Here is a 27,681-nt window from a genome sequence, read left to right as displayed (position 1 = left end):
GCATTGATTTACACCTAACAACCTCGGACTTTGGGGACTTGCAAACGAACCCGTGACCTTCCTTTTGCACGCAACATAATATTAGCTTCATTTTATCGATGCATATACCTTTACTGTATGCATCCACAACGTCATACCCATCCATCGAGACGTCCAATAGCCATTTGGGCTTCATGTTTCACAACTGGAGGTCAATGGTTACCATTATCTCGCAAGAGCTTTCAGGGAAACAAGGATGGCACGAGGCACCATTAAATACGTGTTTATTAGAAAAGACGTCTCTATGAGTGTATCGGATTTGGTGCAGCTATACATAACAATTGATAGGGGTAAACAATAGCTATCCTTGCCTATGGATGAAAAGTAGTAGTCCATGAGGGTAAAATGACGCCATGTAAAAAGTACAACATGCATAAAAGTAATGCTTAAATGTGCCATATCCCTTTTTATTTCACTACGAACAAATACAAAGCATCATGACAAAGCTAGCGAGTGTAATCGATGATTTGAAACAACTATCAAAAGCCCTTGAAACTTTCATCCACGATGACCTTCATGCCACGTCTTAGCACCTTGAGATGTCGCGTCACAGACTTGGTAAGTGCTTTGGTAGGGTGAAGCCGAATACAGCTGAGTTGCGAAAAGGTTCCAAGTACATACCAAAAGCTATCATAGCCATCCGTGTCCTCGATCGAAAATGCAAATGACTTTAAGTGTGGTAGTCTTTTCAAGGATCCCAAGGAATAGGTCGATGGAGGATTCGTGCAATCAAGTTCAAGGCAACGTAGATAAGGGCAACCATTCACAACCTGGTCAAGGAATCTTTCCATTTGATACGCATTCCACTTGCCACGTACACCGATCATGAGACGTTTAAGCTGGTTGAAAATGGGGATTGCATCGAGGACATCGTCGTAGGTTTGTGGATTCTTGAAGCGAATGGAAAGTTCATGTAGCAAGCATTGTTGAGCAACTCCATGGATATAACGTACAACGGCGTCATGGTCGGCAAGTTCATGTCCAACAGCAAACATCAATTCAAGCTTCTTCAGACGGGGCGGTATTGTATCAAGCATGGAAGGATAAGCATTGATTGACATGGATGTCATTTCAAGTTCTTCCACCATGTTCGCCTTACGTGGTAACCATGATCCAGAACTCCATAATGATAGTTTCTTGAGCCTTGGGTATTGGATGTCATCAAGGTCATGAAAGTCGATATCAGGAGCGATGTCCCATACCACGTGCTCAAGTGATGAATGGTGCTGCTTCAGAATGGAACCGATATCCACCAGATGGTCACCTTCGGCCCAACCTTGATAGTATACGCCAAGCTTTGTGATCGCAAGCTCATCACAACCAGTGCTTTGACTCGTGTAGCATACACCAACCAATGAAAAATAGATATCAAGCTCGACGCTTTTCAACAACGTGCAATATTGAGGGATCATAAGTGCCGAATTGATATCAGTGCATGTTTGAAGTTGAAACTTTTGGAGTGACGGGAAACATTTGGCAAGGCTGATTGCTTGATCCCCAGTAAGCTCCGCTTCTAAGAATTCAATAGATAATGATGTGACATTGGGCCATGTCGTCTTTGGTAGAGAGCTGAAATCTCCAACCTGGTGCTGGGACATTGTAAGAGAAATCAAATTGGTGCAGCTTGTCAATATCTCGAGAATGGAAAGCGTGCCATGGTCTTTCTCATCAATAGTCACGTGCGTCAACGTGCTGCCGATGGATTGCAATGATCGAACAAAGCCCTGAACACAGCCGGTGGAAATGCCTTTGTGGGCAATGATAAATACATGCATGTTCAGATATCAATATCACTTACCATCAATGCATAGCTCCTTCAAAGAGCTAAAGTCGTTGCTGCTGAATAAATCGGAAAGCCACGTTCCTTTGGAGTATCGACGAACGTGCAATGAGGTGATGTGTCGCGCAAACCTCACCAATTGAGCACACTTTTCCACATTTTACTCTTCCTCCTGGCGGCTAGTGTAAAAATGTAATCCACCCGAACATTGAAGAATAGAATCACGCCATAGATGGGACACATGCAAATAGGGGCATGACGTCAGCGATTCCAGACAAAAGTCGTCCACCACCATTGGAATGAGCGTTGAAGTAACAATGTCAAGAGGTAGCTCCTTTATAAAGTCGACACATTTGATCGCATGGTGTTCAGCATCTTCTTTCACCAGCTGCAGTATAGCGTACGATGAGTCGTTTATACCAACAACATTGAGTCCCTTGTCACAGATGTCGACAGCTTGACCCCGTTTTCCTTGTTCATTGCAAATGTTGGCTGCACATAAATAGCCAAGTGGTGAAAAAGGCGAGAGTTGTTGCATGGTATTCGCATCACGAAGAGCAGCTTCGAAGTTGGCACACTTTGACAACCCCATGGCGCGCTCATTGAGAGTTGTCATGATGGAGTCAATGGGTTGCCTCAATTGTGTTGTTGCATTCGTGACAAGCGTTCTGTATTTTTCGGTGGAAGCTGTAATAACTGGTTGTTGGCATAAATCGTTCCAGATAGAATCAGTCATTGGATGTTGGTGCAGGAGGATAAGGTAGTTCAATAATGCAGTGAAGAAGTGGGTTACAAGCCCAAGTCCCGCTCCCAGCTTAAAATTGCTGGCTCAAAGAGGCCCCAGTGAACAACCCCTTTATTCGCCTTATTCCCACAATGGCTCTTTTCTATTCTTGATCACCCTGTCTAAAGCTTTACTTTTACTCCTTGTCGACATTCGCCATTCGCCATCTGCCAACACAATTGGTGTCCAGTCAGCATTACGTGACATCTCTACACCTGCTTCCGGTGCCTCATGTCGTACCTGTACCCGTTTCAGCTTTCTCTTTTACAGCACACTACACAACCTTGCACGTTTGACAATCACGGCTCCATGCAAAAACAATCGTCAACATTCAGCATTGCACAACCTTGTTCAAGATCCTGGCGTTGAGCTTGGTCATCGTGTCGCGTCCAAAGGTACCCAATCCCAACACCTCCATACGAACTTCCTCTCAACTAATATTTCTTTCAAACATGTATAGATGCGCGTTGCGATAGTTGCTAGCATTGGTAAGTGAAATAGTATAGCGCACAGGTTTGGCAGGATTCATAGAGTGTTTTACTTTCTCCAGCGAGCTGATCATCATCATCATCATTGGTACATGTTTAAACACCACACCACGTACGCTGTTGCCCTTGCTTGAGATATGTGTCTTGGCTCTTGGAACCTCTCTTATCAACAAGGATTACAAGCCGCATGATGACCTTCCAAGCATTGTTTTGTCATGATCCAGTTGTTAGCGTACAATTCAAGGATCCGTACAATTCAAGGACACAAAATTGTACTAGTACAATTCAAGGACAGGCATTCTCATTACACAACAACATTACCCAAGTGCATGGATGAGTGCAACACCCACATACAACCATACACAGCCTCGGTTGCTGGTGTGGGTGCGTTATGACAAGCATTTCAAACATCCAAACCTGGTATGTGATTATGATTGCATCTGGTATTATTGTTTGTTGGTTTGATGTAAAAAAGGCTAAACAAGATGGCAGGCAAGATACTTGGGTACAAGATTGGCCATATTGTGGGGGTACCAATTGGAATGTCCCATGAGTTGAAAAATGGCGTCCGTCACCTTCGCGCAACTTTATACAAGGTGCCCTCTGCACAAAGTGAATACCCTCGTTACAATGTTTCTAGTACCCATCTTTTTGAAAAAGCATACTGAAGGCGTCTCGTTTATATACCTCAACAGAGATAAAAATCAACCTTTATTAAATAAAGATAGCCAATACAAGTACCATTATCCTTAGGACTCATTCAATAATAACATCGGTCTGCTTGCTTTATTGAAGAATACTAAAGACGATAGAATGGCGGGTACTCGATCACAGAGAGCTCTATACTAATACTAGGCCCCGAATACGCTTTGTCGGTGCATCGATCCTTTATAACGGCCATGATCGTCAACGTCCTCAAATTGTACTAGGACAATTCAAGGACTCAAAATTGTACTAGGGCAATTTTGAATTGTACTAGGTCAACTTTGAATTTTACTAGGTCAATTTTGAATTGCACTAGGACAATTTGGAATTGTACTAGTACAATTTGGAATTGTACGGATCCTCGAATTGTACGCCAACACCAGTCACCAGTCAAATGTATTCTGTCACGATGTTCTCTTATGGTTCCATTGTCTTCCAAGTACAGTTCTTGGTTCATATATCGGGGTCAAGTACTCATGGAGGTTGGCGATCCTCATGGTTCAGGGCGTACCAACATGTCATTGGTTTCATCCAAGGGAACAGGTGCTTGTATGGTATATTGAAGCTGATTGGATGCCATGATACGATCGGCCATTTCGAATATATGCATGTTCAAGGAGCATCAGGCTTGGTTGGATGATGGCAGAATGGATATGGTAAGAGCACATGGATCAGTGATATGGGTGGATGCTCTGCATTCTCGTTTTTTTAGTTGTATTAGTGTAGCGTATCATTCTCTGAAAATAAAAGTGAACCATCATTCAATAGAGGACAGCTGTTGTGATGTAAAAGGAAGTGGGGTTAAATGAATGCAACGTAAATCCTGTGCCTACAGACCACGCAGAAGAAATATCCACAAAGCTGTATGCGTAGACCTGTACTAGACCTTTTCTCATCCATAGGTCAGTCCTGCAAATGGTCAATGATAAATAACCTCGCAATCCATTCATGGAGGATAACACTCGTACAATGATCACACGTACATACCGAATTGCCCTTCGTAGATATCGGTCTTTGTTACGAAAGCACACACCACACGTGGAACAGCAATGCCCATAGGATCCTGATCGAGCAGGATACGAATACATAGCTATCTAAAATAGGAAATAAATGATCATCATCAATCTGATTCCTTTTATTGAAAACAAACCCAGTGCTCCAATTATGCCTTTGCAAGCTAAAAGTGATTTTACACCCATCCTTTGTACATATAGTATTCCCTCGTCTATGGCATTTTACTGCTACGGATCACTCTTTACCCAATAAATAGGTACACCCATACTACGGTTATGATTCGTTTTGCTATCCAAAGTCTAATGATTCGTGCATAGTACTGGAATTCGAGTTGCTTACAATGTAGATACCCCTTTGCCAAAGTATGATGCATGAAATAGAATCTCTCAAGTCGACCTCACTACTTTCATCCATTGTTTTTTATTTCGACCGATGGATAGATCATGGTTGCATTTATGAGTGTACGCTAGTGTAGGTTGCTTTTAAACGAGTAAAGCGTTGCCATGGATACCTGATAAAGAGGACTATAGATGGGATGCACTGTAATTAGTGCAATTGATGATTCAATTCTTGCGACTTGAATTCATGGTATACGGCTATGATGTCTTTTACAATATGCTGCAGTAATCAATAGCCATCTTTGTAAATCATAACAAATAGTGGTATTACAAGTAAAACATGACATTGAGAAGCCATCATCATGGAGAGCTCACAACAAAGAAACGCTAACAGATGTAATAGATCCCTTTTATTCCTCACTAACATACGAAAACCACGATTGTGGGAATGATAACAGCTATAGTCCACAATTCGAAGCGGGTCTTCAGTATCGCGCGAACTTGTCATCCACAATAATCTTCATGTCAGGTCGTTGCTGCTTAAGACGTTCAATTTCCAACTGGTTGACTTCATTCTCTGGGTAAACATGAATACGCTTGAGCTGAGTAAAAGTTCCAATCGCACGCCAAAAACTATCATAGCCACATGTGTCGTTGATTGAAAACGCAAAGTGCTTTAGGCGTTCAAGTCGTTTCAAGGTATCGATGGAATATGTCGATGGCGCGATCATGCAATCAATTTCAAGGCACAATAAATGAGGGCATCCATGCACGAGACCTTCAAGGAATCTTTCCATTTGATATGGCTTCCGAACCTCGGCAAAACCAACCACCACACGTTGAAGCGTGCGTAAACCACAAATTGCATTCAGCACATTGCCTGAAGTATCCACGTCGATGAGGCCGATAGTAAGGTCTTGTAGTAGACATTGATGTGAGATGCGATGGAGATAGCGTTCAATTGCCTTTTCATCGTTAAGCTCTTGTCCATCGTCAAAGTCGAATTCGAGGATCTTCAAACGTGGTGGTATTGTATCCAGCATACGCGTGTCGGCATTGATTGCGGTGGATGACATTTTCAATTCTTCCAACATGGGCGCATTGTGTAATATAAACGATCCTGAAGAGCTCAGCGACAGCTTTTTGAGGCTTGGGTACTGGATGTGGGCAAGTCCTCCATAATCTCTCTCAGGGTATATGTTCCATTGAATGTCCTCTAGCGTTTCATGATGCTGCCTCAAAATAGGAATCATATCCACCAAATCGTCATCTTCTTGCCAATGCTGGATGGTGACGGAAAGCTTCGTCATTGATAGCTCTTGGTATCCACTGCTCTTGTAGGTCACACCCACGTGTGTTAAAAAGATCTCCAGCTCAACACTTGTCATCAAGGGGAAACGCTGTGGGATGATGAGAACGGATTCGATGTCGACACATGGATCGAGATGGAGCTCTTTGAGTGATGGGAAATGGTCGCAGAGATGTATTATCTCATCACGCGTAATGCATGGGTCTGGTTCTGTAAGCTCAATTGATAATGCTGAAATGTTGGGCCACGTTGCACTTGGAAGATCGGCGATAACTCCATCGCCGTATTGAGTCACAGTGAGCGAAATAAGATTAGGACAGGCTGTTAATATCTCTTCCAGGGTAATCATGGCGTCATAGTCCTCGTGAATTGTCAAATGAGTCAATGTGTCCCTGATTGATCCTAGTAATCGAAGAAAGCCATCAACATCGCTGGTGGAAGTGACTTTGTGGACAATAGTAAATACGTGCAACTCAAGAAATAAGTACCACTTACTATCAATTCATAGCTCCTGCAAAGAGCTAAAATCGTTGCTGCTGAATAAATCGGAAAGCCACGTTCCTTTGGAATATCGGCGAACATGCAAGGACTTGATATGGCGAGAAAACCTGATCAATTGCGAACATTTTTCTGGATCTTCTTCCTCTTCCTTGTCCCCAGTCTCGAAACGTAACCCATTGGTACTTTGAAGAATATAATCACGCCATAGATTGGACACGTGTAAATAAGGACATGGTGTCAACGATGGTAAAGGAAGATCATTCGCCAGCATTGGGATCAGGGTTGTTGTAACAACTTCAACTGGCAGCTGCTTGATAAAGTCAACGTGTTTGCTTGCATGGTGTTCAGCATCTTCTTTGGCAAGCTGTAGTGTAACATACGCTGGGTCGTTTGTATCAATAGCATTGAGTCCCTTGTTGCAGATATCAATCACTTGACGCAGTTTTCCTTGCGCATTGTAAATGCTGGCTGCACATAAATAACCGAATGCTGAAGAAGGTGCGATCTGTTGCATAACTTTGGCATCGCGAAGAGCAGCTTCAAAGTTGGCAAGCTTTGACAACCCAATGGCGCGTCGATTGAGAGTTGACAGGATGGATTCAATGAGTTGCGGCAATTGTGTAGTTGCATCGTTGACAAGCGTTGTATATTTTTCAGAGGAAGCTATGAGTATTGGCTGTTGGCATAGATCGTTCCAAATAGAATCAGTCATTAAAGGTTGGCGGAGGAGAGAGAGGAAGTCCAATGCAGCGAAGAAGTGTGTGTGTGACAAGGCAAATTCCGCTCACAGCTTAAAATGGCTGGGCCAAAGCCGCCCCAGCCAACACCCGCTTTATTCCAACAACAACTCTTTTCTATACTTGGCTTCCTTTTACTAAGCTTTACTTTTTACTGCTTGTCGACATTCCTCCTTCTCCATCTGAAAACCCGATTGGTGTTCCGTCAGCATTACGTGTCATTCCTACAGCTGCTTCCGGTGCCTCATGTCGTACCTGTACTCGTTTCAGCTTTCTCTTTTACAACACATTACACGACCTTGCACGTTGACAATCACAGCTCCAGTGAAAAACAATCGTCAACAGCCAGCATTGCACAACCTTGTTCCAGTTCTTGGTGTTGAGCTTGGCGAGCGTTTCTCCTTCAAAGGTACCCAACTCCTTCATACAAACGTGCTCTCAACTAATACTTTTTTCAAGCTTGTATAGATACATTTTTCCATGGTTACTAGCATTGGTACGTGAAATAAGATGGGGAAGAGGGTTGATAGGGTTCATAGAGGAGGTTTTTCTTTCAGGCTGCTGATCATCATCATCATCATCATCATCATCATCATCATCATCATCATCATCATCATCATCATCAGCAGCAGCAGCAGCAGCAGCAGCAGCAGCAGCAGCAGCAGCAGCAGTAATAGCAGGTATTGTCAAGGTACATGTTGCTTTTTGTACATGGTTGTTTCAGTGTCGAGATGATGAAAGAAGGATTTGGAGATACATGGATACCATTTATTCAAGCACGCCCTTTGATACAAGCCTTCAGCTTGTGAGCACTCTTGGCCTCCGTTTTTTGCTGTGATGTTCTTGGATTGGTGCCATTATTGAAGGAGACATGCTTTTTATCGGTGTACTCGACGTTCAAGTACTTTATGCATTGATGGTGGTCTTGGGATGGATGCAGCAGGTATGGATGATTGGTCCTTTGGGACATGTGTGTTCAAGGCGGATCAGGTTTTGTATGTTTATTCACACAATGTCGGGACCTCCATGCATGGGAATGATATCACGATGGCTATATGGTAAGTGACCTTTGTGTGGTGATGCTGGTGAAGGATGCGTAGTTTCATCTCTCTAGCTGTAGTAGGGTAGTTTTTTTTCGTCAATCAGAATAAAAATGATCAGCATGAACTCGTAGAACGAGATAGCAGGGTTACTGGATGATGTGTAATGGCTCAGACTTAAGGACAATGCAAATCGAAAGCATTGCGAAAGAGATGGTCAAAGGATCAACGTAGGATTCATGAATGGGGCAAGCAAAACTTCATAATTTGTTTGTGTCACAGCATTATAATGGATGATGGATGATTGATTCATCCACTTGCGACATGAGATAAGTTTAAGCTATTCCACAATTACGCTATTAGTAAAATAGGACCATTATCAATTACTACTTCCACCATTGGTCTTATCAATTACTACTTCCACCGTTGGTCAATAATACAAATAGCCTTACTTTTATGCAGAGCACGCTATACCACGTAGCACAGCATTGGATTGGCTAATCACGACTGCCATCCTCTAACTTACACCCTTCCTTCGCTATGAGTCTAGGAGTTTATTGCGAGTGTACTATTATTAAGCAAGTAATGATAAATCAACATGCATGGGGATGGAGGAAAAATCTGCGAGCTGCATCTTTGTTTAGTGATCTATTGTTCTACAGATCATCATCCCATCTTTGAACCTATGCTCGAACAACAAGAAACATGGTAGCCATGCCTATCAAGATATGGTGTACATTAAATCCATCGTATCGTGTTATTTCTGCTGGTTTGCAATCGTGCATTTGATCACCACCTTATGTGATGTGGTGATGAACCAACTTCCATCATCGTTGTGTAACCTACGATAACAAACAAACATGGCATGGATACGTTTAGTGAAACGCATGAGAAGGTCGATGACACGACTTTAGGCAGTGCTATAACTCAATCCAGTATGCTATACGCGCATGTTGACAAAATCAGCTTGATAAAAAATGCGCTACACTATAAATGAAGCTGGGGTCATGTTGTCTACAATAAAACATCGCCAACATAGTCGATCGTGATGAGCATGTGACGTTCTATAACATCCATGATGGGTAGTGTTACGCCCAACACCAAACCAGTAATCCCCGAATTATCCCTCAACACGGTTGCATGTGATGCCAATAATAATTCTTGTCGAATGACAACATGTATGTGGGGATGAACATGTTCAAGCATGTTGGAAGCCTTTACTGTATGCTACATTATGGATGGCAACAAATGATGAAAATTACGATGATGATGATGAGATAGTGATTTATTGGCTGTGATACAAAGATCGCTCAGAAGTGTGGAGCATGTATGCTATAGATGACCTTCATGTCAGGCCGTTGACCCATAAGAGACTTGACTCTGTCGCGGTGGCAATCAGCAATAGGATACATCCTAATGTGCTTGAGCTGAGAAAACGTTCGAAGTGCATCCCAAAAGTCATCCAAATTATCCGTCCCATCGATCGAGCATGCAAACCGCTGTAAATGTTCAAGGCGTTTGAGGGTATTCAAAGTATTGGCCGATGGTGCAGTTATATTTCTGAGCTCGAGGCAAGATAAATGAGGGCATGATATGACAAGGCCATCAAAGAACTTTTCCATTCCATTGGGATCCCACCTTCCGTCAATACTGATCTTTAGGCATTCAAGTTGAGCATAGCGGTAGATAGCATCGAGGATACCGGCGATTTGATCCGTGTTGTTTAAGCGCAATAAAAGTTCTTTGAGCTGGCATTGTCGGGCGATACGTTTAAGATAATGGAGGAGAAATGACTTGTCGACTACTTGAGGCCTCCTTTCGAGGTCCAACTCTAATCTTTTCAAGTGTGGCGGGATCGTGTCAAGTACTTCAGGGTGTGGTTGTATGACTCTCGATGACAACGCCTAGTCCTCAATCATTGGCGCATTGCGTGGTATTTGCCATCCAGACCAACAGAGACGAAGTTTCTTGAGACGAGGGTACTGAAGGTGCTCAATGTTTTCTGTATCCTTGCTAGTATCCATATCCCATTCAAGGTGCTCAAGCGTGTTGTGGTATCTCTTTATGATAGAACTGGTATCCTTGCACGTCTCCCCTGCATATAACTCAAACGGCTCAATGATCAGCTTTGTCAACCCTGGCTCTTCATTGCTGTTTCCTTCATCCGTGTAGATAAGCTCAGCACCCGTAAAGGACATCTTAAGGTGAAGACTTTTCATCGATGGACGATAGTCTGGGACAATAAACGTTGATGAAATGTCGGTGCATGGATCAAGTTCAAGCTTCTTGAGTGAAGGAAATCGCTTCCAGATGCTGATTATCTGGTCACAGCTGATGGGGTTGTATGCAAATAAAAGTGTCAATGTTGTCAAGGTGGGCCATGTTATCATAGGTCGCGAGCTGACATTAACATGCATAATATGGTATATGCAGAGTGTGGTCAATTTGGGGCATGCTGTCATAACGTCGAGTATATCTATGGCAGGCCCTCCTTCCGTGTCAAGTTGCAAATGCGTCAAAGTGTTGCCGACGGATCTCAAGGATGCCAAAAAGTGGTTGATGTGTTTGCTCCCGAAGTCTTCAATAGTAAAAGTCGTAAATAAACAAAGCTTCATAAGCAAAAGGTACAACTTACTGTCAACATGCAACTTTTGTAACGAGGAAAAGTCGTTATTCAATAATAAATCGCCGAGCCATGTTCCTTTGGTATAATCTCTAACATGCAAATCCCTGGTATGTCGAGAGAGCCTAATCGCATATAGCAAGGCGAGATCGTCCTTGGATTTAATAAGGAAAGGTAATCCACCGAGAGATTGAACAATACGATCAAGCCAAGTATGGGACACAGATAAAAAGGGGTTTCGTCTGAGGACAATCATGGTAACATGGTTCATAAAGAGAGGAATGAGGGTTGCGATGGCAATGTCCACAGGAAGTTGGCTGATAAAATCAATACGTGTGTTGTCGCGTTGCTCAGCATCCATCCTCATTCGTTGCAAAGTGTCATAGTCAGCATCCATTCTATCAATCATAGCGAGTCCTTGGTTGCAGGTATCGATGACATGGCGTTGTTTTCCTTGTTCACTGTAAACTTTGGCTGCACATATATAACCACGTGCTGAAGAAGGCGAGAGTTGTTGTATGGCGTTAGCATCGCGAAGGGCTGCTTCAAAGCTGGCGCTCTTTGCCAATGCCATGGCGCGTCGATCCAAAGCTGACATGACGGGTTCAAACGATTGATGGAGTTCAGCTGTCGATTCGTAAACAAGGTGTTCATACTTGTCGGTAGAAGCTGTAACCGTGGGTTGGTGGCATAAATGGCTCCAAATAGAATGCGTCATTGTCGATTGGCTGAGGAAAAAGAACGGCCCGAATGAAGCCACGCGTCGTCAATAGGATTTATACGCTGCATCCTCCGAGCCAAAAGCGGCTGCTTTTTTTCTCTCTACTCAAAACGACCACTTCAACAACCACACCTTTCTATACCTGACAACCCTCTTTAACGCTATACTATTACATCCTGTCAGCATTCCTCGTTCCCATCTACCGACAGATTCGTTGCCAGCCAGCATTCATTCGTCTCCTTGGTTACGCGTCACCTCTTGTTTCCTTGTTTCGGCTTTCTCTTTTAAACAACTTGAACAACTTGCACGCTTCACAATGACTACCCCACTGAATACAGTCGCCAACCATGGACATTGCCTAGGTCGTGGTGTAAAGCTGGTACATCTCTACCACTACAACAGCACCCAAGCATGCTTAACGATATACACCTGTTGCCAGGGAACCAAAGTTTCTTACAAACTTGGATAGGTGCACTCTCACATCGGTGTATGGCTTGGTATGTGCAATATTATGGGGACAACTTTGGCAGTACTCGAAAAGGGGGTTTCTTTGTTGCAAGCTGCTAATAATCATCTTGTACAGGCACTTGTTGGCTCTTGCTAGACTTCATCACGCTTACGGCCGAACGAGAGCTCCAAGCTACAGGTCACCTTTTTCTCAAACAAGTTTTTTTGTCAGGATCCAGGTTCAACATCTGTTCACCTTCTTCTTGGTGCCCATTACATTTCCACCGGCTTGCTGTTGGATGCTGCTATTGTCTTTCAGGTAATGGTGATCTTTATGAATTCAAGGCTCAAGTCAAACTGAATCGCTGGTGGTTGTTTTTGTTCATGAGGTGTGTTTGGATGATGGATCTTTGGATGTGCTTGTTCAAGGAGGATCGGGTTTGGTATGCATCGATGCAACAGGAATGGCTGTACGCGTGGACCAAAACACAACGGATTTGGTAAGAGCACTTGTGATTGGAATGGTATGCTGCATGATGATGCACATGATGGCGTTGCTGGAGCCGTTAGCGTAGCCCCGTATCCTATCCAATAAAGTATTTTGCAATACGTACTATGGCAATACAATAACACGTACTGGCTTGTGGTGGTTCGAGAATCCACTGTACTCCAGGATTATTCCATTTAAGTTACTTTTACGCTTGACCAAGGTGGATCACTTTGATGGGTATCATGAAAAATGTGAGAGGCAAGTGTTCGCAATCATATGGCAATGAACAACTTTTATGGAGAACGCATATCTTTGGCCATGTAATCCATCTATAGCTTTGCTTTTATGATCTGTTTGGATGAACTCAGTGTGGCCATGCATCATCCGGAGTACTAACGTTTGAAACTTAAGATAAACACAAATGACGATCCGCAATTACATGCATTCTTTAAATAAGTATCATGATCTCTCTTAGAACATAGCATCATACATCATCCACTTTACAAGTCACCATGCCCAAGGCAATCCACATCTTCGATGCTGATGTCATATGCAAGATTTAATACTAATCCTATTTATTGGCTAAACCAAGGCTACATTGATGCTACAATGGAAAACGCTAATACACTATATCGAACCCAATGTGCTCTTACCATACCTCATATCCTCCAGTGGATGGATACGAAACCTGATCCTTGTTGAAAAAGTACCTCCTTGAAAATAGCCGCTCATACAACATCCATAATCCAAACATACCTCATCAACGCCAAGTGTCATCCACCAAGTATCCCTTGAGCACCGAATATACCGATAAAAGCATTGCTTCGAATATATGGATATCCACCAACCACTGCGACACAATGTAATAAAGCAGTAGGTGACGAAGAAAGATGTCGACTCAATCGTGCGAAAGGACCTGGGTGAAGAAAGGGCGTGGTGGAGGTTGCCATCATCCCATGATGATCCGTGTGCTGCATCCAACAAGCAGTACAATGTGCATGCTTCGAGGATTGCCCTTGAATAGGAACATCATACAGTAAGCAGCTTGAAATAATAACCACTGTTGGCCTCGCAAGCATTCCCTCCCTCATGTATTCCACGTACCAATGCCTTTGTGCACGCAAACCATGAGAAATTCCTCCCAATCCAACCACCATAAAGACCTCAAAAGCGAACAACTAAATAGGCATGCGTTAGTACTTGGTAACCAAAATCCAATGTACCTAAATACACTTACCGGAAAGAGTGACCAATGAAAAGTGTATCCAAACACACTGTGTATCACCATGATCCCGTACGAGGAATGTAATCCGTTGCGTTGCTGCATGGTCTTGAGGCACATTCCAAGAAGATCAAACGTATCAGCATTACCCCTTGCATTGTTACAGTGCACATACCCTGCTTGGTACCATCCCATCCAATGTACCCACATTACCAGCAATGTACAAATTCAATGATGATGGCAATTCTTGATGACCCTGCTTTAATCAATTAATCATCCTCTTATAATCCACCCCCTTGCCTTCAGTATCACTGCCCTTTGTACATACCATCTCGAATAATCGAAACATCTTCCCATGCTCGGTTGTCGCTTTGCTGGCACGTGATCGAGTCGCGGATAAAGGTTGCTACTATTGAGTAGAAGAAACATGCCTATAGAGCACATCAATGAATCCCTTTGCTGCACACGTTTCAAGTGGTCTTGCTTACCCCATCACCAGTGCTACCTTTGCCCTTCGTGAGCAGAATCTCTTTCCACATTCCTCTCTCAATCTTGAAATTGTCGACTTTCCTCAAGCAAGAAAGCTGTGAAAACACACGCATATCAGTATGCACAGTAAACAAAGGCAAGTCGGCTTTTACACCGTATTCACACGTTACGTACCTTCGGTGACACCCTTTTGCACATGTCGGTGACTAATGAGGGGCTCCATGTCGAACCAAGAACGCGTTGTTATAAGGTCTGGGTAAGAAGCAGCAAGGAGAAGCTGAGTAGACATATCACCCTTTTGACACAAACACATGGAAATCAGCCACTGCCAATGATGCATGCATGCAACATACACACCGCTATCGCAGCCAAGGCAACCAATCTCCCCATGGCAACATGCTTTACTATTGTTGCCTTTCAAGAGGTGACCGAATGAATGATGGGGTACTCATCTATATACGGGACAACATATAAAAGCAGATTCCTGGACCGAGGATGAAACACGTTACATCACATGCAGGAGGGTAATAGTATTATTGATATGGGACACAAGGAAAGCTGTATAAATAAAAGGCAAACGCGGTAGTAATGATGTTGTGTGTGTGTTCAATCTTGTTTCAAGGTGGGGTTGTTATTGTTGGTACTTCAATTGCAAGTTTTATAGGCTCGTGCTCGTTATCAATCGTGATCGCATCCGCTTGCGTTTCTAATACAAGCAGCTCAAGCTGCAGCTTCTGCTCTATTGCAGTATGATTGAGGCGATTGGGAATGAGCCAAGACAACTTTTCATATGGCATCATGTCTACAGCATAAACACAACCATCACTCAAAATGTCACAATGAAGCATGGGCTGTTTTTGGAACCAACGTGCTCAGCCCAGCTCAAGCAACCTGGTATGCCAGTTTCAGGATCGAATTCGTCAATCTCAAAATTTTGCCATGTCATCACCCGCCAAAATGAAGTCAGCTCGCCCTCTTGAAACTTTTTGGGTGGGATCGACAAATGCAAAAATTGCTATTGACGAGTTCGATCCTGAAACTTTCACACAAGGTACTTTCGACCATGCTGAGCATGCTGGTTCCAAAAAGAGCTCATGTAGCATTGTGAGATTTTGAGTTACAGGTGCGTGTATATTTTGCTATTATAAAGGTGGGTCTTTTTCAATTGTGACTCATATGCACATTTATAGTGAGATAGGTGCTAAAGGCGATGTTTGTATACGAAAGCGAAGAAAAAAGGATTAAAAGAGCAATGGATGATATGGGTTCAGTGTCTGATGGTCCTTCATAGATTGGATGCTATTACCCAATTCCACCCAATTGAGCTGATTGTGGATTTGACAACATGTGGTGAATGTGCCTGCTCCAAGGTTCCGTTTCATGGTTTAATTACATTGATCCGAGCCAATTTGGATGAGCTACGCTTCGATCAGGTTAGCTCTACTCCATACACCCGTATACGTTGCATGTTGGAAGCGATGTACCCATTACGTGGCTGTAATTTCCTCAAATCAGCTCGGATCAAGACACCTGAATGATGGAAATGAATCTTTGGAGCAGGTGCATTTTTCATACGTTATCGAATCCATGATGGTCTTGATTGGGTGGAATTGGCTGATAGCTTACAATGTATGAATGACTGTGAGATAGCGTATACATATCATCCATTGCTGTTTTAATCCTGTTTTCTTTGCTTTCTTACCCAAACACGCCCTCGTGCAGCTATTGCACTATAAGTCGTTATATCAGTGACAATTGAGAAAGGCGACTTTGTCATATAGCATCATGTTTACTGCATAAAGACAACCATCACTCAAAATGTCACAATGAAGCATGGGCTCTTTTTGCAACCATCGTGCTCAGCCAAGCTCAAGCAACCTTGTGTACCAGTTTCAAGACCGAACTCGTTAATCTCAAATTTGGCCATGTCACCACCCGCCAAAATAAAATCAGGTCGACCTCTTGAAACTTTTTGGGTGGGATCGACAAATGCAAAAATTGCTATTGACGAGTTCGATCCTGAAACTTTCACACAAGGTACTTTCGACCATGCTGAGCATGCTGGTTCCAAAAAGAGCTCATGTAGCATTGTGAGATTTTGAGTTACAGGTGCGTGTATATTTTGCTATGATAAAGGTGGGTCTTTTTCAATTGCGACTCATATGCACATTTATAGTGAGATAGGTGCTAAAGGCGATGTTTGTATACGAAAGCGAAGAAAAAAGGATTAAAGCATCAATGGATGATATGGGTTCAGTGTCTGATGGTCCTTCATAGATTGGATGCTAATAACCAATCGTACCCAATTTAGCCCATTGTGGATTTGACAATGTATGAAAAATGCGCCTGCTCCAAAGATTCATATCCATCGTTCAGTAAAGCGAATCATCATCCGATGTTACACAGAGATGATGATTTGCTGAAGTAGCTTTCTTCAACGAAGCAAAGAAAGTACACGTACACATTCACATAGTATGGCTTCGAATCTTAATGATAATATAGGTTTTTATTGTGAATCTGGATGAAGCATTGCAAATACTCATATACTGGGCTAAAAGGTTGGCTAAACCTAAGGTTGGTCGGCATACCACGTTGTACAAGCTCTCTGCTTATCCTCAGCCCCATGCTGCTGCTTGTAATCATCCTCTCTTTTCTTTCGCTTCCTTTTCGGTCATGCGCAACTCGATAGACTTTACCGTTATTGACAACTTACGTGCTTCAGCATCTCAAGGCCAACATGCCCATGTCATTCAGCAGACCTTCGCCATTGGCAACGAATTACAGAATCTTCAACTCCATCTACTCGACTTGCGAGCACGATCGTATGTTGCTTGTGCCCAATTCACCAACGCCTTGGAAACGGCAAGTACAATGCAAGAAATGAATCCAGCATCAGCACTGGGCTATTTGTGTCAAGGGTACATCCATATGCAACAAGGACGGTACGTTGCAGCACTCCACGTGTATGACAAAGCACTCGAGAGTGTTGATAAGCATGATCCATTGTATGGGTCCATCGAGACGGCCAAAGGCGTTGCCATGCAACAAGGTGAAAAGCGTAGAGATTTATATGCGACTTTCCCATGGATATCACAGCTCTTATCGTCCATAATATTCTCATTCACCAGGAATTTGCTCAGCAACGGGAATACGTCATGGTATCATCGGCGTGGTGGCACCGTATCATGGCATCCAACCAACTTGAATACAGCATACAAGCACATGTTCCCATTAATGAAACCAATGGCATGGTGATTGAATCTTTCAGCTATACGCGATCACTTACACTCGAGTTATGGAAACATCCATTGGGACCCCTCTTTGAGAATTATCGTTTTACACGCTTGACAACATTGGCATTATACGATACGTATCGAGGTAAGCTTTATCATGCATGTGCATAGACACAGCACACTTACTATATAACAATAGCTGCATCGGCGGATCATCTTGATGAAAGCATTTCAGCATTGGCGTGTATTGGTACACAATTAACGAAACTCGTGATCTCAAGCGAGGGCCCTCGCCTCTATCCCAGGAAGAACCAATCGACAACTCGACTGAGGCATATACTCGCAACCTGCCCCAATCTGGAATCATTGTTTTGCGAAGCAGCGATCGACATTACATGTATCAAGGTGGTTTATCCAAAACTAAGAGAGCTCCAGCTGTATGGTGTGAGAGGAGCGGAGGATGGAGAGCACAAGATTATGATTCGAGACCACCTGCCTGGTTTGAAGACATTGGATATGGCTATGAGATTCAGCGCAAGGCCCTTAACGATGGATGATACCTGGTTACCATGCATTCGTCATCTGGCATATGGCGAACGAATAAAGAGGAAGCACCAACAATTTGAGGACGTGAAGCAATATGGACAACAAGGATTGGCGTCTTTTTCCATCACTGATGTTAGACATGCATTTATGCTCGATGATATTGGACCACTCATTATTCATCACCATGCGACGTTGCAATTCTTGGAGTTTATGACCATGTTGGGGACATCTGATACAAGGAAGATGATGGATGCCATGAACAAGGATTGCCATATTGAATTCAAGCAACTGAAAAGATTACAGGCGTATACGCTTTTCACCCCATTCGGAACAGAAACGCTACAACCGTTTTGCAATTTCATCGAATGGGTCATCGAGCGTTCTCCTTACTTGCACACGGTGGCATTAAAGGGGTACACTATGAATCGATCTTCTTTGAGGGCCTTGGCCAAATGTATGCATCTACGCCATGTGGATTTTGAAATTCATAACACTCGACGGCCAGGAGATTATGATGCACTTGTAGCAGAATTCCTGAGAGACCATGTGGATTATATGCTTGATAAAGGGGGATCACATTTGGAATCCATCAACGTACACCTGTATGAAGTACACCCCATGCTCATCACCGCCATACGAGAATTGAAATGTTTGACCAGCTTCCATCTAAACACCAACGATTTTGAATCAGGGTCATTTACACAACTATTTATGTCATTACGCCAAGGTTGCCAAGGGCTGAGGAAGCTGTTTATCAACATCAATGATGCCATACCCAACGCCGTGCTCTACCAAATTAGCGGTTTATCCAATCTAGAGACCTTTACAATGAATGGTGACTTGTCTGGTGCAGATGCCGGTGTCTTAAGTCTACAACGTTGTCACCATCTAAAAAGCATCATCCATGATCGACCACTTGACGACGAGATTCGGACCATGCTCCTCAAAAGTAATCCACGTTTAGAAATATCGTCTTCGTAGTTGTTAAATAAATGTACCTCTTTATTGAGATTTGGTTATCATCCATCATCATGCACGCTATCTTACTATAAAGATCATCATCATATGGGTCCTTCGAAGTTGAACTTGTTTATAGTATGGTAGGCCGATTGAAATGGGTAGTAACAGTAACGGTGCAATGGATGATCCACTTTCTACAGCTTTACTTTCGCTCCTTGACCACATTCCTCATTCGTCAACCGCTATCACGCTGGCGTTCAAACCATCATTGTGTATCATTTGTAAGGATCAAGCAAGGATGTACGTAGACGCAACGAATGTTTGTAGTGGATGAGAATATTTGAGATGATCCATTTTAGCTGTTTTTATTTGCATGAAGCACATCTATCTTATGGAACTAGGAAGGACCACGTGCCCTTTTTGGAGTCAATACCAGTTTAAATGATCCTCTTTCTAAACGATGAATGTCTTCCCAATTGTATTTTGTAACTTTGAGATGCAATGAATTCAGCTTTGTAAAACGTTGGCAAAAAAAGGATAGATCACCATATATTGCTCGGCAATTAATCACGATGCGTTTGAGATTGCTGTGACGATACATGGGATTAACAGCATTGATATTCATAGTCCGTGAGTCGTTTGTCATTGTGAGCTGTTCCAGGCCAGGGCATCCATCAGCGAGCTTTGACATGAACGGCTTCCAGGAGACGAACCCTTGATCCAATCTGGCAGAAAGTTCCAGCGTGGTCAGCTGCGTTAGTGGAAGAATCAACGGGAGCCATGAGTTGTGGATAAAATGTTCTGTAAGGGAAACCTTCAATTCTCTCAAGTTCGATTGCTGCCCAAGATCCAGATGATGTTGTATCAATCTCGCTTCTCCCTCCAAAGTAGAACGGGTAGGTCGCATACCAAGGCGTTTGAGACAGGCGTGATGATGAGGCCGAGTTAGCTCTTGCATAATGCGCACTTGTTGCGGGCCAGTAACACACTCGATCGATTCCAAATGAGGTGCATGTTGTATTACCCACAAAATAAATGAAACAAGGCCTTCTTGAGCATCAAAAGGATAAGAAATTCGGCGCAATTGTTTGAATGTCACTTGTTGACTCGCTTCTCGCTGCAGTAAATCGTTCGGTGCACGAAATGCAAAGTGTGACGTGATATCTAAAACCTCCATGGTCTCGCTGTGTGCCATCAAGTAGTTCACCATATCATCCTCCTTGAAATTTCCAAAGTCGATGTTGTTGATGACGCTCAGTGCACGAAGCCCTGGTCTCTCTGGTGTATCCAAAATATGGGGAAAATCGCGAGATTGCAATGACAAGATGAGGTGCTGTAACAATGGACAACATTGATCAATGGCTGGAAAGATGTCTGACCCGGATACAGAAAAGAGTTTCAAGACACGCAGCTGCGGAAATGGATGCAAAACGGATGCCATATCTCCTTCGTACACATTGGAAGCATGATTGCGCAACTCCAACTTGACAAGCTTGGGATAAATCTTAGTCACAGACGACATGTCAACATCGCCACAGCACATTCGAATGGATACGAGATTAGGGCATGATTCCATAACATCACAAAGCCGATAACGGTTCTTGGATGCCAGCGGATGACGATATTCAAGGCTGAGTTCAGTCAATGTGTTGCTTAATGAACGTAGAGATGCAAGCAGAGAAGAGGATCCCCGTGTCCAACATTCTAAAAAGAACACAAGTTAGGATGACATACGTCATATGGACCCTTCCCATCCTACTACTTGCCAATGATCGTCAACTTCTTCAACATGTTAAAAAGACGATGATGTGGCCGTTTAACGATATTCGATAAGATGTCTCTCCTTGGCTGTGAGACTGTCAATGATCTCGTAAAAGGTGCAAGATCCCATACACGTCGATATCCATCTTCTGATAAATCATCAGGTCCAACTTCATAATCCAATCCATCCGCTAACGCCATTCGTTGTCGCCATGTACGACACACATCAAAATAGGTGCAGCGTTTCCCAACGTTGAATACCATTCGACCTTGCAATATCCTTGGAATAATGTTGAGTACCACCACATCCAATGGCAATTTGCTGATAAAGTCAATACGCTTGTTATTGATGTCGTACGCAGCTTCCCGTGCTTTGACCAGTTGTTGATATTGTGGGTGAGAGCTCGATACGCGTTCCAATCCATCATCACACAACTTGATAGCTGAAGCGTAATGTCCTCGAAGCGAATCAATATCAGCAAGACATAGATAACCCAAGGGTGAATAAGGTGCGATGTTCATCATAGCGTACGCGTCGTTCAGAGCGAGTTGCAGTCGTTCGGCTTTCAAGAGTAGCGATGCTCTCGCATTAAGAGTCGACAAGAGTTTTTGTACACAATCTCGCACATGGGTTGTCAGGTTCTTGATTTCCTCGTCAATGGAATGGTTGTCATTGGCAACAGCAGATTGAGAAGGGCACAGAATGTCAATGTCGGTCTCGATCATGGCGTCGTGTTGGTAAAAGAGCAGCGGCTGGTGTCCAAGACAACACCGCTTGTATTTTATGTACGACATGTTACACAGCCTTTCCTTGGCTCATCACCCCACCCCATCATATACATGAACCCTGTCACTTTAACCACCTCACCAGTCAGCCTACTCTGAAATTCGTAATTCACTTATAAAACCAATGCTTCGAAATATAGTTCCTGATACATGTAACGTGATTTGAGTAAAATACGATGCCCTACGACTGTAAGCGCTCGAATGATGATGATTATTAATGTTGGCTTTTCAGAAGCACTGGCCATTCTTTATGCAGCCAACATAGTGTTTACTTTTATCAGCTTGACAGTATTAAAAAAGTGCTCAACTGTTGGTAGTGATTGGGCGATAATAAATATGGGTTCTATGTTCCATTATCCTGCATGTCACGTGCATCCGACGAAGTAAAGAGATCGTTCTTGTTAATTTGCGTTTGGCATCCTCGTCTCATCCCATTGTAGCTCATAAAGTAAACACTATGGTTCTTTTATATACCAAATTACGCCTTCTGCATAGCAATCCCATCTCTTGGTTTGAAAAGACACAGCTCTCACGCAAACAGAATAACAACACGGCTTTGGTGTAACCAAGGATGCTGCACGTCGTACGGATGAATGGCTCTTATTATATCTCCATTATTTGATAGGCGTTGCTTGGCAACCGTATCGATGGCAATTCTTGCAGCACAAATGCATTTACTACGTAGGCGATCAGGACACATAAGCTCCTTACATCTAATAAACCATTGCACGTTCGAATGAATGGATCAACCAGGTTGTAAAAGTGAACTCCATTCGTGGGTGGCATCATGAGTTTTTAGCCTTGTGGTGTGAGGGATTGTCTATGATACAATCGATAGGATGAGAGACTTTTGTTATCAGGAATAAAGTGAGCAGAAAAGCCAAAGGTATTGAACCATCATCTATTTGTGTATAGTGTAACCGAAGCGTGATGATGATTCATCTCTTGGGAGGAAAATGGTGAATGCATCTGGTCTATTTGATTAGTGGCATCATCGATTCGTGAATGGTATTACGGGTAATAAAAATGATGACCATATTGTGTCTGTTACTACATCTACTATATTAAAAACTACGGGGCTGCAGTGCGACATCTTTAAGGCATATGGTGGTATGGATGATAAATGACGTAAAAGACACCAGCTCAACATGAAGTGTATAAAGTGGATATAGCTTTCAAGGAAATCATTTTGATCTCTTGCGTTATGCTTGGCAATGTCAAATGCACTGATGGCTATACTCGCATATAGGATGAATGGTTTTTTTCATAGTCGTACAAGCTAACACCAGCCCCCACGCATGAGATTGATTGGCTAAATTCTCAGAGTCAACAGCCGCTGTCATATTCCCCTTTACTTTAACCACGACAACAACCTCTCCTTTTTTATACTTGGTGACTCTTTCTAAAGCTCTACTTTTACTCCTTGTCGACATTGCTCGTTCGTCATTCCTCCTCTGCCATGGACCCGTGTCAACATTTCTCTCTTGGTTACGCGTCACCTCTACAACAACTTCGCGTGGGTCATTGCTTGCACGTACTCGTTTCAGCGTTCCTCTTTCACACCACGTCGTACGCCTATTACGGTGGCCAACTTCACCCCCCACCAGAAACGATCGTCAACAATGAGCATCGCGTCAACGTGTTCAACATTGTGTCGAACGTGGTCATTGTCAACGGCTTTAAAGGCAACCAACACTTCCTTGCCAGATAAACCTGTTGCCAGGAAACGAAGGCCTGCCATAAGCTTGCGTATATACATTTAGCATGGTATCAGTTATTTGTACGTGCAAGGTGATGGGGGGGATGAATAGTGTATGATTGCTAACAGTGATTGTTTGCTTGAAGGTGCCCATCATCATCATCATCATCAGTTTACCTTTCCAAGCACCATCTTCACGTACTTTGATTTCACTTGGTTCGATGTGGACGCTATAGGTTCGGATCATCAAGGAAGGATTTCATGGCACACACCACCGTTTCGAATCAAAGATCAATTTCACTGCAAGCGATCATCTTCCATTGCACTTTTTCTATCGCGATGCTTTTGGATGGTTTCATTATGTCGGAAGTAATGGATTTACTGGTATACATCGTCCCCAAGTAGTACACGTGCGCTGTGATCTTCGCGGATGATGGTAAGTTCTGGATGATGGATATGCCTGTTCAAGGAGGATCTCGTATGGTATCCAAGCAACGGCGAAACCTACGCATGTTGGATGGAAGTGGAATGCATAGGTAGCTACATGAATGTACATTGGGTATTGCTGTAAGCATTAAATTATTGTCGGCCCGTTTACAATAAAGTCTGAAGCGGATTATGGCGCAATTGTATGTCTTTGCGAGGCACATGATGGTTCTGGTAACGGATGAAACACGCTACTCTAATCCAAGAGCATCTAATAAGTACACTTAAAACCTCTATACAGTGCCTAGCACATGTGCCCATCCCAAATCCAATGCTTCCTGGATTACATAAAAAAGGATGCTCATGTTGGATGATGATTTGTGTTTGAGCGTTTTTCAGTCAAACCCACTCGGATCAAGAAAGCTGAATGATGGAGATGATGGGTTGGAGCAGGACAATCGTTCACATGTATTGGATTCACTATAAAGGGTGAATGGGATGGATGGGGTATTAGCTGGCAGTTTACAAATAACTTTGCAAAATGATTGTTGTGGAAGTGGATTATGTTTTGTGTTTGAGCATAACTCAACCAAAACCTCTTGGATCAAGAAAGTTGAATGATGGTGATGCTCAGCTGGAGCAGGTGAATCTTTCTTATGCATTGGTTTGGACAACAAAGGTGAACGGAAGGAATGGGCTATTAGGTGGCAGTTTACAAATAACTTAGCAAAATGATTTTTGTGAAAGCGGATGATGTTTAGTGTTTGAGCGTAACTCAACCAAATCAGCTCGTATTAAGAAAGTTAAATGGTGGAGATGATGGGCTGGAGCAGTACAATCGTTCACATGCTTTGTTTTGGGCAATAATGACGAATGGGTGGAATGGCCTATTAGCTCGCTGTTTACGTACCTTTAACAACATCGATTTTTATGATGAATCGCTGTAGAAGGATTATGTGTACCAACTTGTATAAAGAAGGCAGCACCAACGAGCAGCACCATTTTTGTGTTTAACAATGAGGATTCAAATACTGATTACCTTTGGCGAGAGCACCCTGGTATGCTGAAATGGCTTCAACGCATAAAGATCTTCAAAGTAACCGGTTCAACGAATCATCATCCGATGTTACACAGAGATGATGATTTGCTGAAGCAGCTTTTTTCAACGAAGCAAAGAAAACACACGTACACATTCTCATTGTATGAGTTCACATATTCATGACGATGTAAATTTTTATTCTGATAGTGGGTGAAGCAGTAAAAATAGCCAGACACATGTAGAAAAGATGGATTTACTCTGAAGCCTGGTATGCATGGGAGGTTGTACAAGCTATGTGCGTATCCTCAGCAGCATCATGCTGCGCTGAATCTTTTCACTTCTTTTCCCTTCCTTTCTTCTTGGTCATGACGCTCTCGATAGGCTTTGACGTTATTGACAACCTACGCGCTTCAGCATCTCAAGGCCAACATGCCCATGTCATTCAGCAGACCTTCGCCATTGTCAACGAATTACAGAATCTTCAACTCCATCTACTCGACTTGCGAGCACGATCGTACGTTGCTTGTGCACAATTCACCAACGCCTTGGAAACGGCAACTACAATGCAAGAAATCGATCCAGCATCAGCAATCGGTTACCTGTGTCAAGGATACATCCATATGGAACAAGGTCGATACATTGCAGCATCCCATGTGTATGACAAAGCACTCGAGCGTGTTGATAAGCATGACCCATTGTATGAGACCGTTCAGGCAGCCAACACAGAAGTCATTCAACAAGGTGAAAAGCGTAGAGACTTTATATGCGACCTTCCTATGGAGATCAGCGCTTTTATCATCCAGCAGGTGTTCACTTGCGACCCATTCGATCAGCAGCGGCAATACGTCACGGTGTCATGGGCTTGGTGGCATCGTATCATGGCATCGAATCATCTTGAATACACCATGCAAGCACCTGTTCCCTTGGATGAAACCAATGACATGGTAATTCAATCATTCAATTATACGTGTTCACTTACACTCAAAGCATGCAAATCCCCTTTCGGTGCAGTCTTTCAACAACATCGCTTTACATGTTTGACAACATTGGCAGTTTATGGTACGTATCAATATAAATTGAGACATGCATGTATAGAAGCACTTATCTACCATGAGCAATAGCTTCAAGAATGGGTGCCTTTGCTGAAACCATCTTAGCGTTGCAGCTGATCGGTTCGCAATTAAGGGACCTCACGTTTGTATACAAGGCAGATCGCGTCATACGTCTTCAACAGGACTATCGAACTCGGCTCCAATACGTCATGGAAAAGTGCCCAAACTTGATATCATTGCATTGTGAAGCAACGATCGACATTTCAGGCATCGATCACGTTTATCCAAAGCTAAGAGAGCTTAAGCTGTATGGAGTGAGAGGAACGGTGGATGGAGAGGACATGATGATGATTCGAGAACACATGCCTGGTTTGAAGATATTGGATATGGCAATCACAGGCAGCACAAGGCCATTGTTTGTCAAAGATACCTGGTTACTACGACATCTGTCATATGGCGATCGACCCACCACCAATCCTTTCGGCAACATAAAGCAGTACGGAGAACAAGGATTAGTGTCGTTTTGAATTACGGATGCCCTGCATCCATTTCAACTCGATGATATCGCACCCCTCATCATCCATCACCATGCAACATTACAATTCTTGGAATTCATGTCTCTATTGAGCACAAACGACACAAGGAAGGTGATGGATGACATGCACAATGATCAGCATACTGAATTCACGCAACTAAAAACATTACAAACGTATACCCTCTTTGCCCCACCCGAAATGGATACGATACAGCCGTTTTGTACCTTCATCAACTGGATCATTGAGCGTGCTCCTTACTTGCATACGGTGGCATTGAAGGGTTATACAATGACCCGATCTTCCTCAAAGGCGTTGGCAAAATGTATACAACTACGCCATGTGGATTTCGAAGTACAAGACCCACAACGACCCGAAGATCATCATTTACTTGTTGCCGAATTCCTGAGAGACCATGTGGATTATACATCGGATAAAGGAGAAGGATCACACTTGGAATCCATCGACTTACAGCTCCATGAAGCACACCCCATGCTCATCAACGCCATACCGGAATTGAAATGTTTGACACGTTTCCATTTAATCGCCACCGACCTTGAATCTGAGCCATTTACACAACTATTCGAATCATTGCGTCAAGGATGTCAAAGCTTGAGGAAGCTATTTATCAGGACCCCTGGTGCCATACCGAACCCCATGCTTTATCAAATTGGTGGTTTATCAAATATAAGGCTCCTTACCATTATTGGCGATTTGCAAGGCTCCCAGGCAGGTGTTTTAAGCCTACAACGTTGTCGCCATCTGGAACGCATCAATCACTATAGGCCGATTGACGAAGAGATTAGATCTATACTCCTCGAAAGTAGCCCACATTTAGAGATATCGTATCTGTAGTTGCGCGAATAAATCTATATCATGATTGAGATTTAGGTATCATTGATTCATACAATCTCTGCCA

General features: G+C 43.1%; 8 protein-coding genes across 8 annotated transcripts; 3 read left to right on the top strand and 5 right to left on the bottom strand.

The window, feature by feature from the left end:
- Positions 1-518: 518 nt before the first annotated feature.
- Positions 519-2,555, bottom strand: O0I10_006328 (uncharacterized protein; the record flags this gene model as incomplete). The annotated part of the gene is made up of 3 exons (XM_058486358.1): positions 519-1,786; positions 1,838-1,903; positions 2,021-2,555. The coding sequence occupies 3 exons, from the start codon at positions 2,553-2,555 to the stop codon at positions 519-521; spliced, it is 1,869 nt and encodes a 622-aa protein (XP_058342970.1).
- A 3,078-nt stretch (positions 2,556-5,633) lies between these two features.
- O0I10_006327 (uncharacterized protein) lies at positions 5,634-6,806 on the bottom strand (the record flags this gene model as incomplete). Its single annotated transcript, XM_058486357.1, has 1 exon — positions 5,634-6,806. One exon carries the CDS (start codon positions 6,804-6,806, stop codon positions 5,634-5,636), a length of 1,173 nt encoding a protein of 390 aa, XP_058342969.1.
- A 153-nt stretch (positions 6,807-6,959) lies between these two features.
- Positions 6,960-7,670, bottom strand: O0I10_006326 (uncharacterized protein; the record flags this gene model as incomplete). Its single annotated transcript, XM_058486356.1, has 1 exon — positions 6,960-7,670. The coding sequence occupies one exon, from the start codon at positions 7,668-7,670 to the stop codon at positions 6,960-6,962; it is 711 nt and encodes a 236-aa protein (XP_058342968.1).
- A 2,375-nt stretch (positions 7,671-10,045) lies between these two features.
- On the bottom strand, positions 10,046-12,076 carry O0I10_006325 (uncharacterized protein; the record flags this gene model as incomplete). The annotated part of the gene is made up of 3 exons (XM_058486355.1): positions 10,046-10,550; positions 10,686-11,313; positions 11,371-12,076. The coding sequence occupies 3 exons, from the start codon at positions 12,074-12,076 to the stop codon at positions 10,046-10,048; spliced, it is 1,839 nt and encodes a 612-aa protein (XP_058342967.1).
- A 5,324-nt stretch (positions 12,077-17,400) lies between these two features.
- O0I10_006324 (uncharacterized protein) lies at positions 17,401-19,487 on the top strand (the record flags this gene model as incomplete). The annotated part of the gene is made up of 3 exons (XM_058486354.1): positions 17,401-17,776; positions 17,824-18,105; positions 18,160-19,487. 3 exons carry the CDS (start codon positions 17,401-17,403, stop codon positions 19,485-19,487), a joined length of 1,986 nt encoding a protein of 661 aa, XP_058342966.1.
- Positions 19,488-19,863: 376 nt separating this feature from the next.
- On the bottom strand, positions 19,864-21,953 carry O0I10_006323 (uncharacterized protein; the record flags this gene model as incomplete). Its single annotated transcript, XM_058486353.1, has 2 exons — positions 19,864-21,170; positions 21,233-21,953. 2 exons carry the CDS (start codon positions 21,951-21,953, stop codon positions 19,864-19,866), a joined length of 2,028 nt encoding a protein of 675 aa, XP_058342965.1.
- A 3,589-nt stretch (positions 21,954-25,542) lies between these two features.
- O0I10_006322 (uncharacterized protein) lies at positions 25,543-26,756 on the top strand (the record flags this gene model as incomplete). The annotated part of the gene is made up of 2 exons (XM_058486352.1): positions 25,543-26,236; positions 26,299-26,756. 2 exons carry the CDS (start codon positions 25,543-25,545, stop codon positions 26,754-26,756), a joined length of 1,152 nt encoding a protein of 383 aa, XP_058342964.1.
- Positions 26,757-26,963: 207 nt separating this feature from the next.
- Positions 26,964-27,617, top strand: O0I10_006321 (uncharacterized protein; the record flags this gene model as incomplete). Its single annotated transcript, XM_058486351.1, has 1 exon — positions 26,964-27,617. One exon carries the CDS (start codon positions 26,964-26,966, stop codon positions 27,615-27,617), a length of 654 nt encoding a protein of 217 aa, XP_058342963.1.
- Positions 27,618-27,681: the final 64 nt, after the last annotated feature.

This window comes from Lichtheimia ornata, assembly GCF_029851405.1.
Source record: "Lichtheimia ornata isolate CBS 291.66 chromosome Unknown scaffold00027, whole genome shotgun sequence".
Taxonomy (NCBI): domain Eukaryota; kingdom Fungi; phylum Mucoromycota; class Mucoromycetes; order Mucorales; family Lichtheimiaceae; genus Lichtheimia; species Lichtheimia ornata.
The sequence above is the reverse complement of the archived record's forward strand: the minus strand, read 5'-3'. Positions and strand labels throughout refer to the sequence as shown.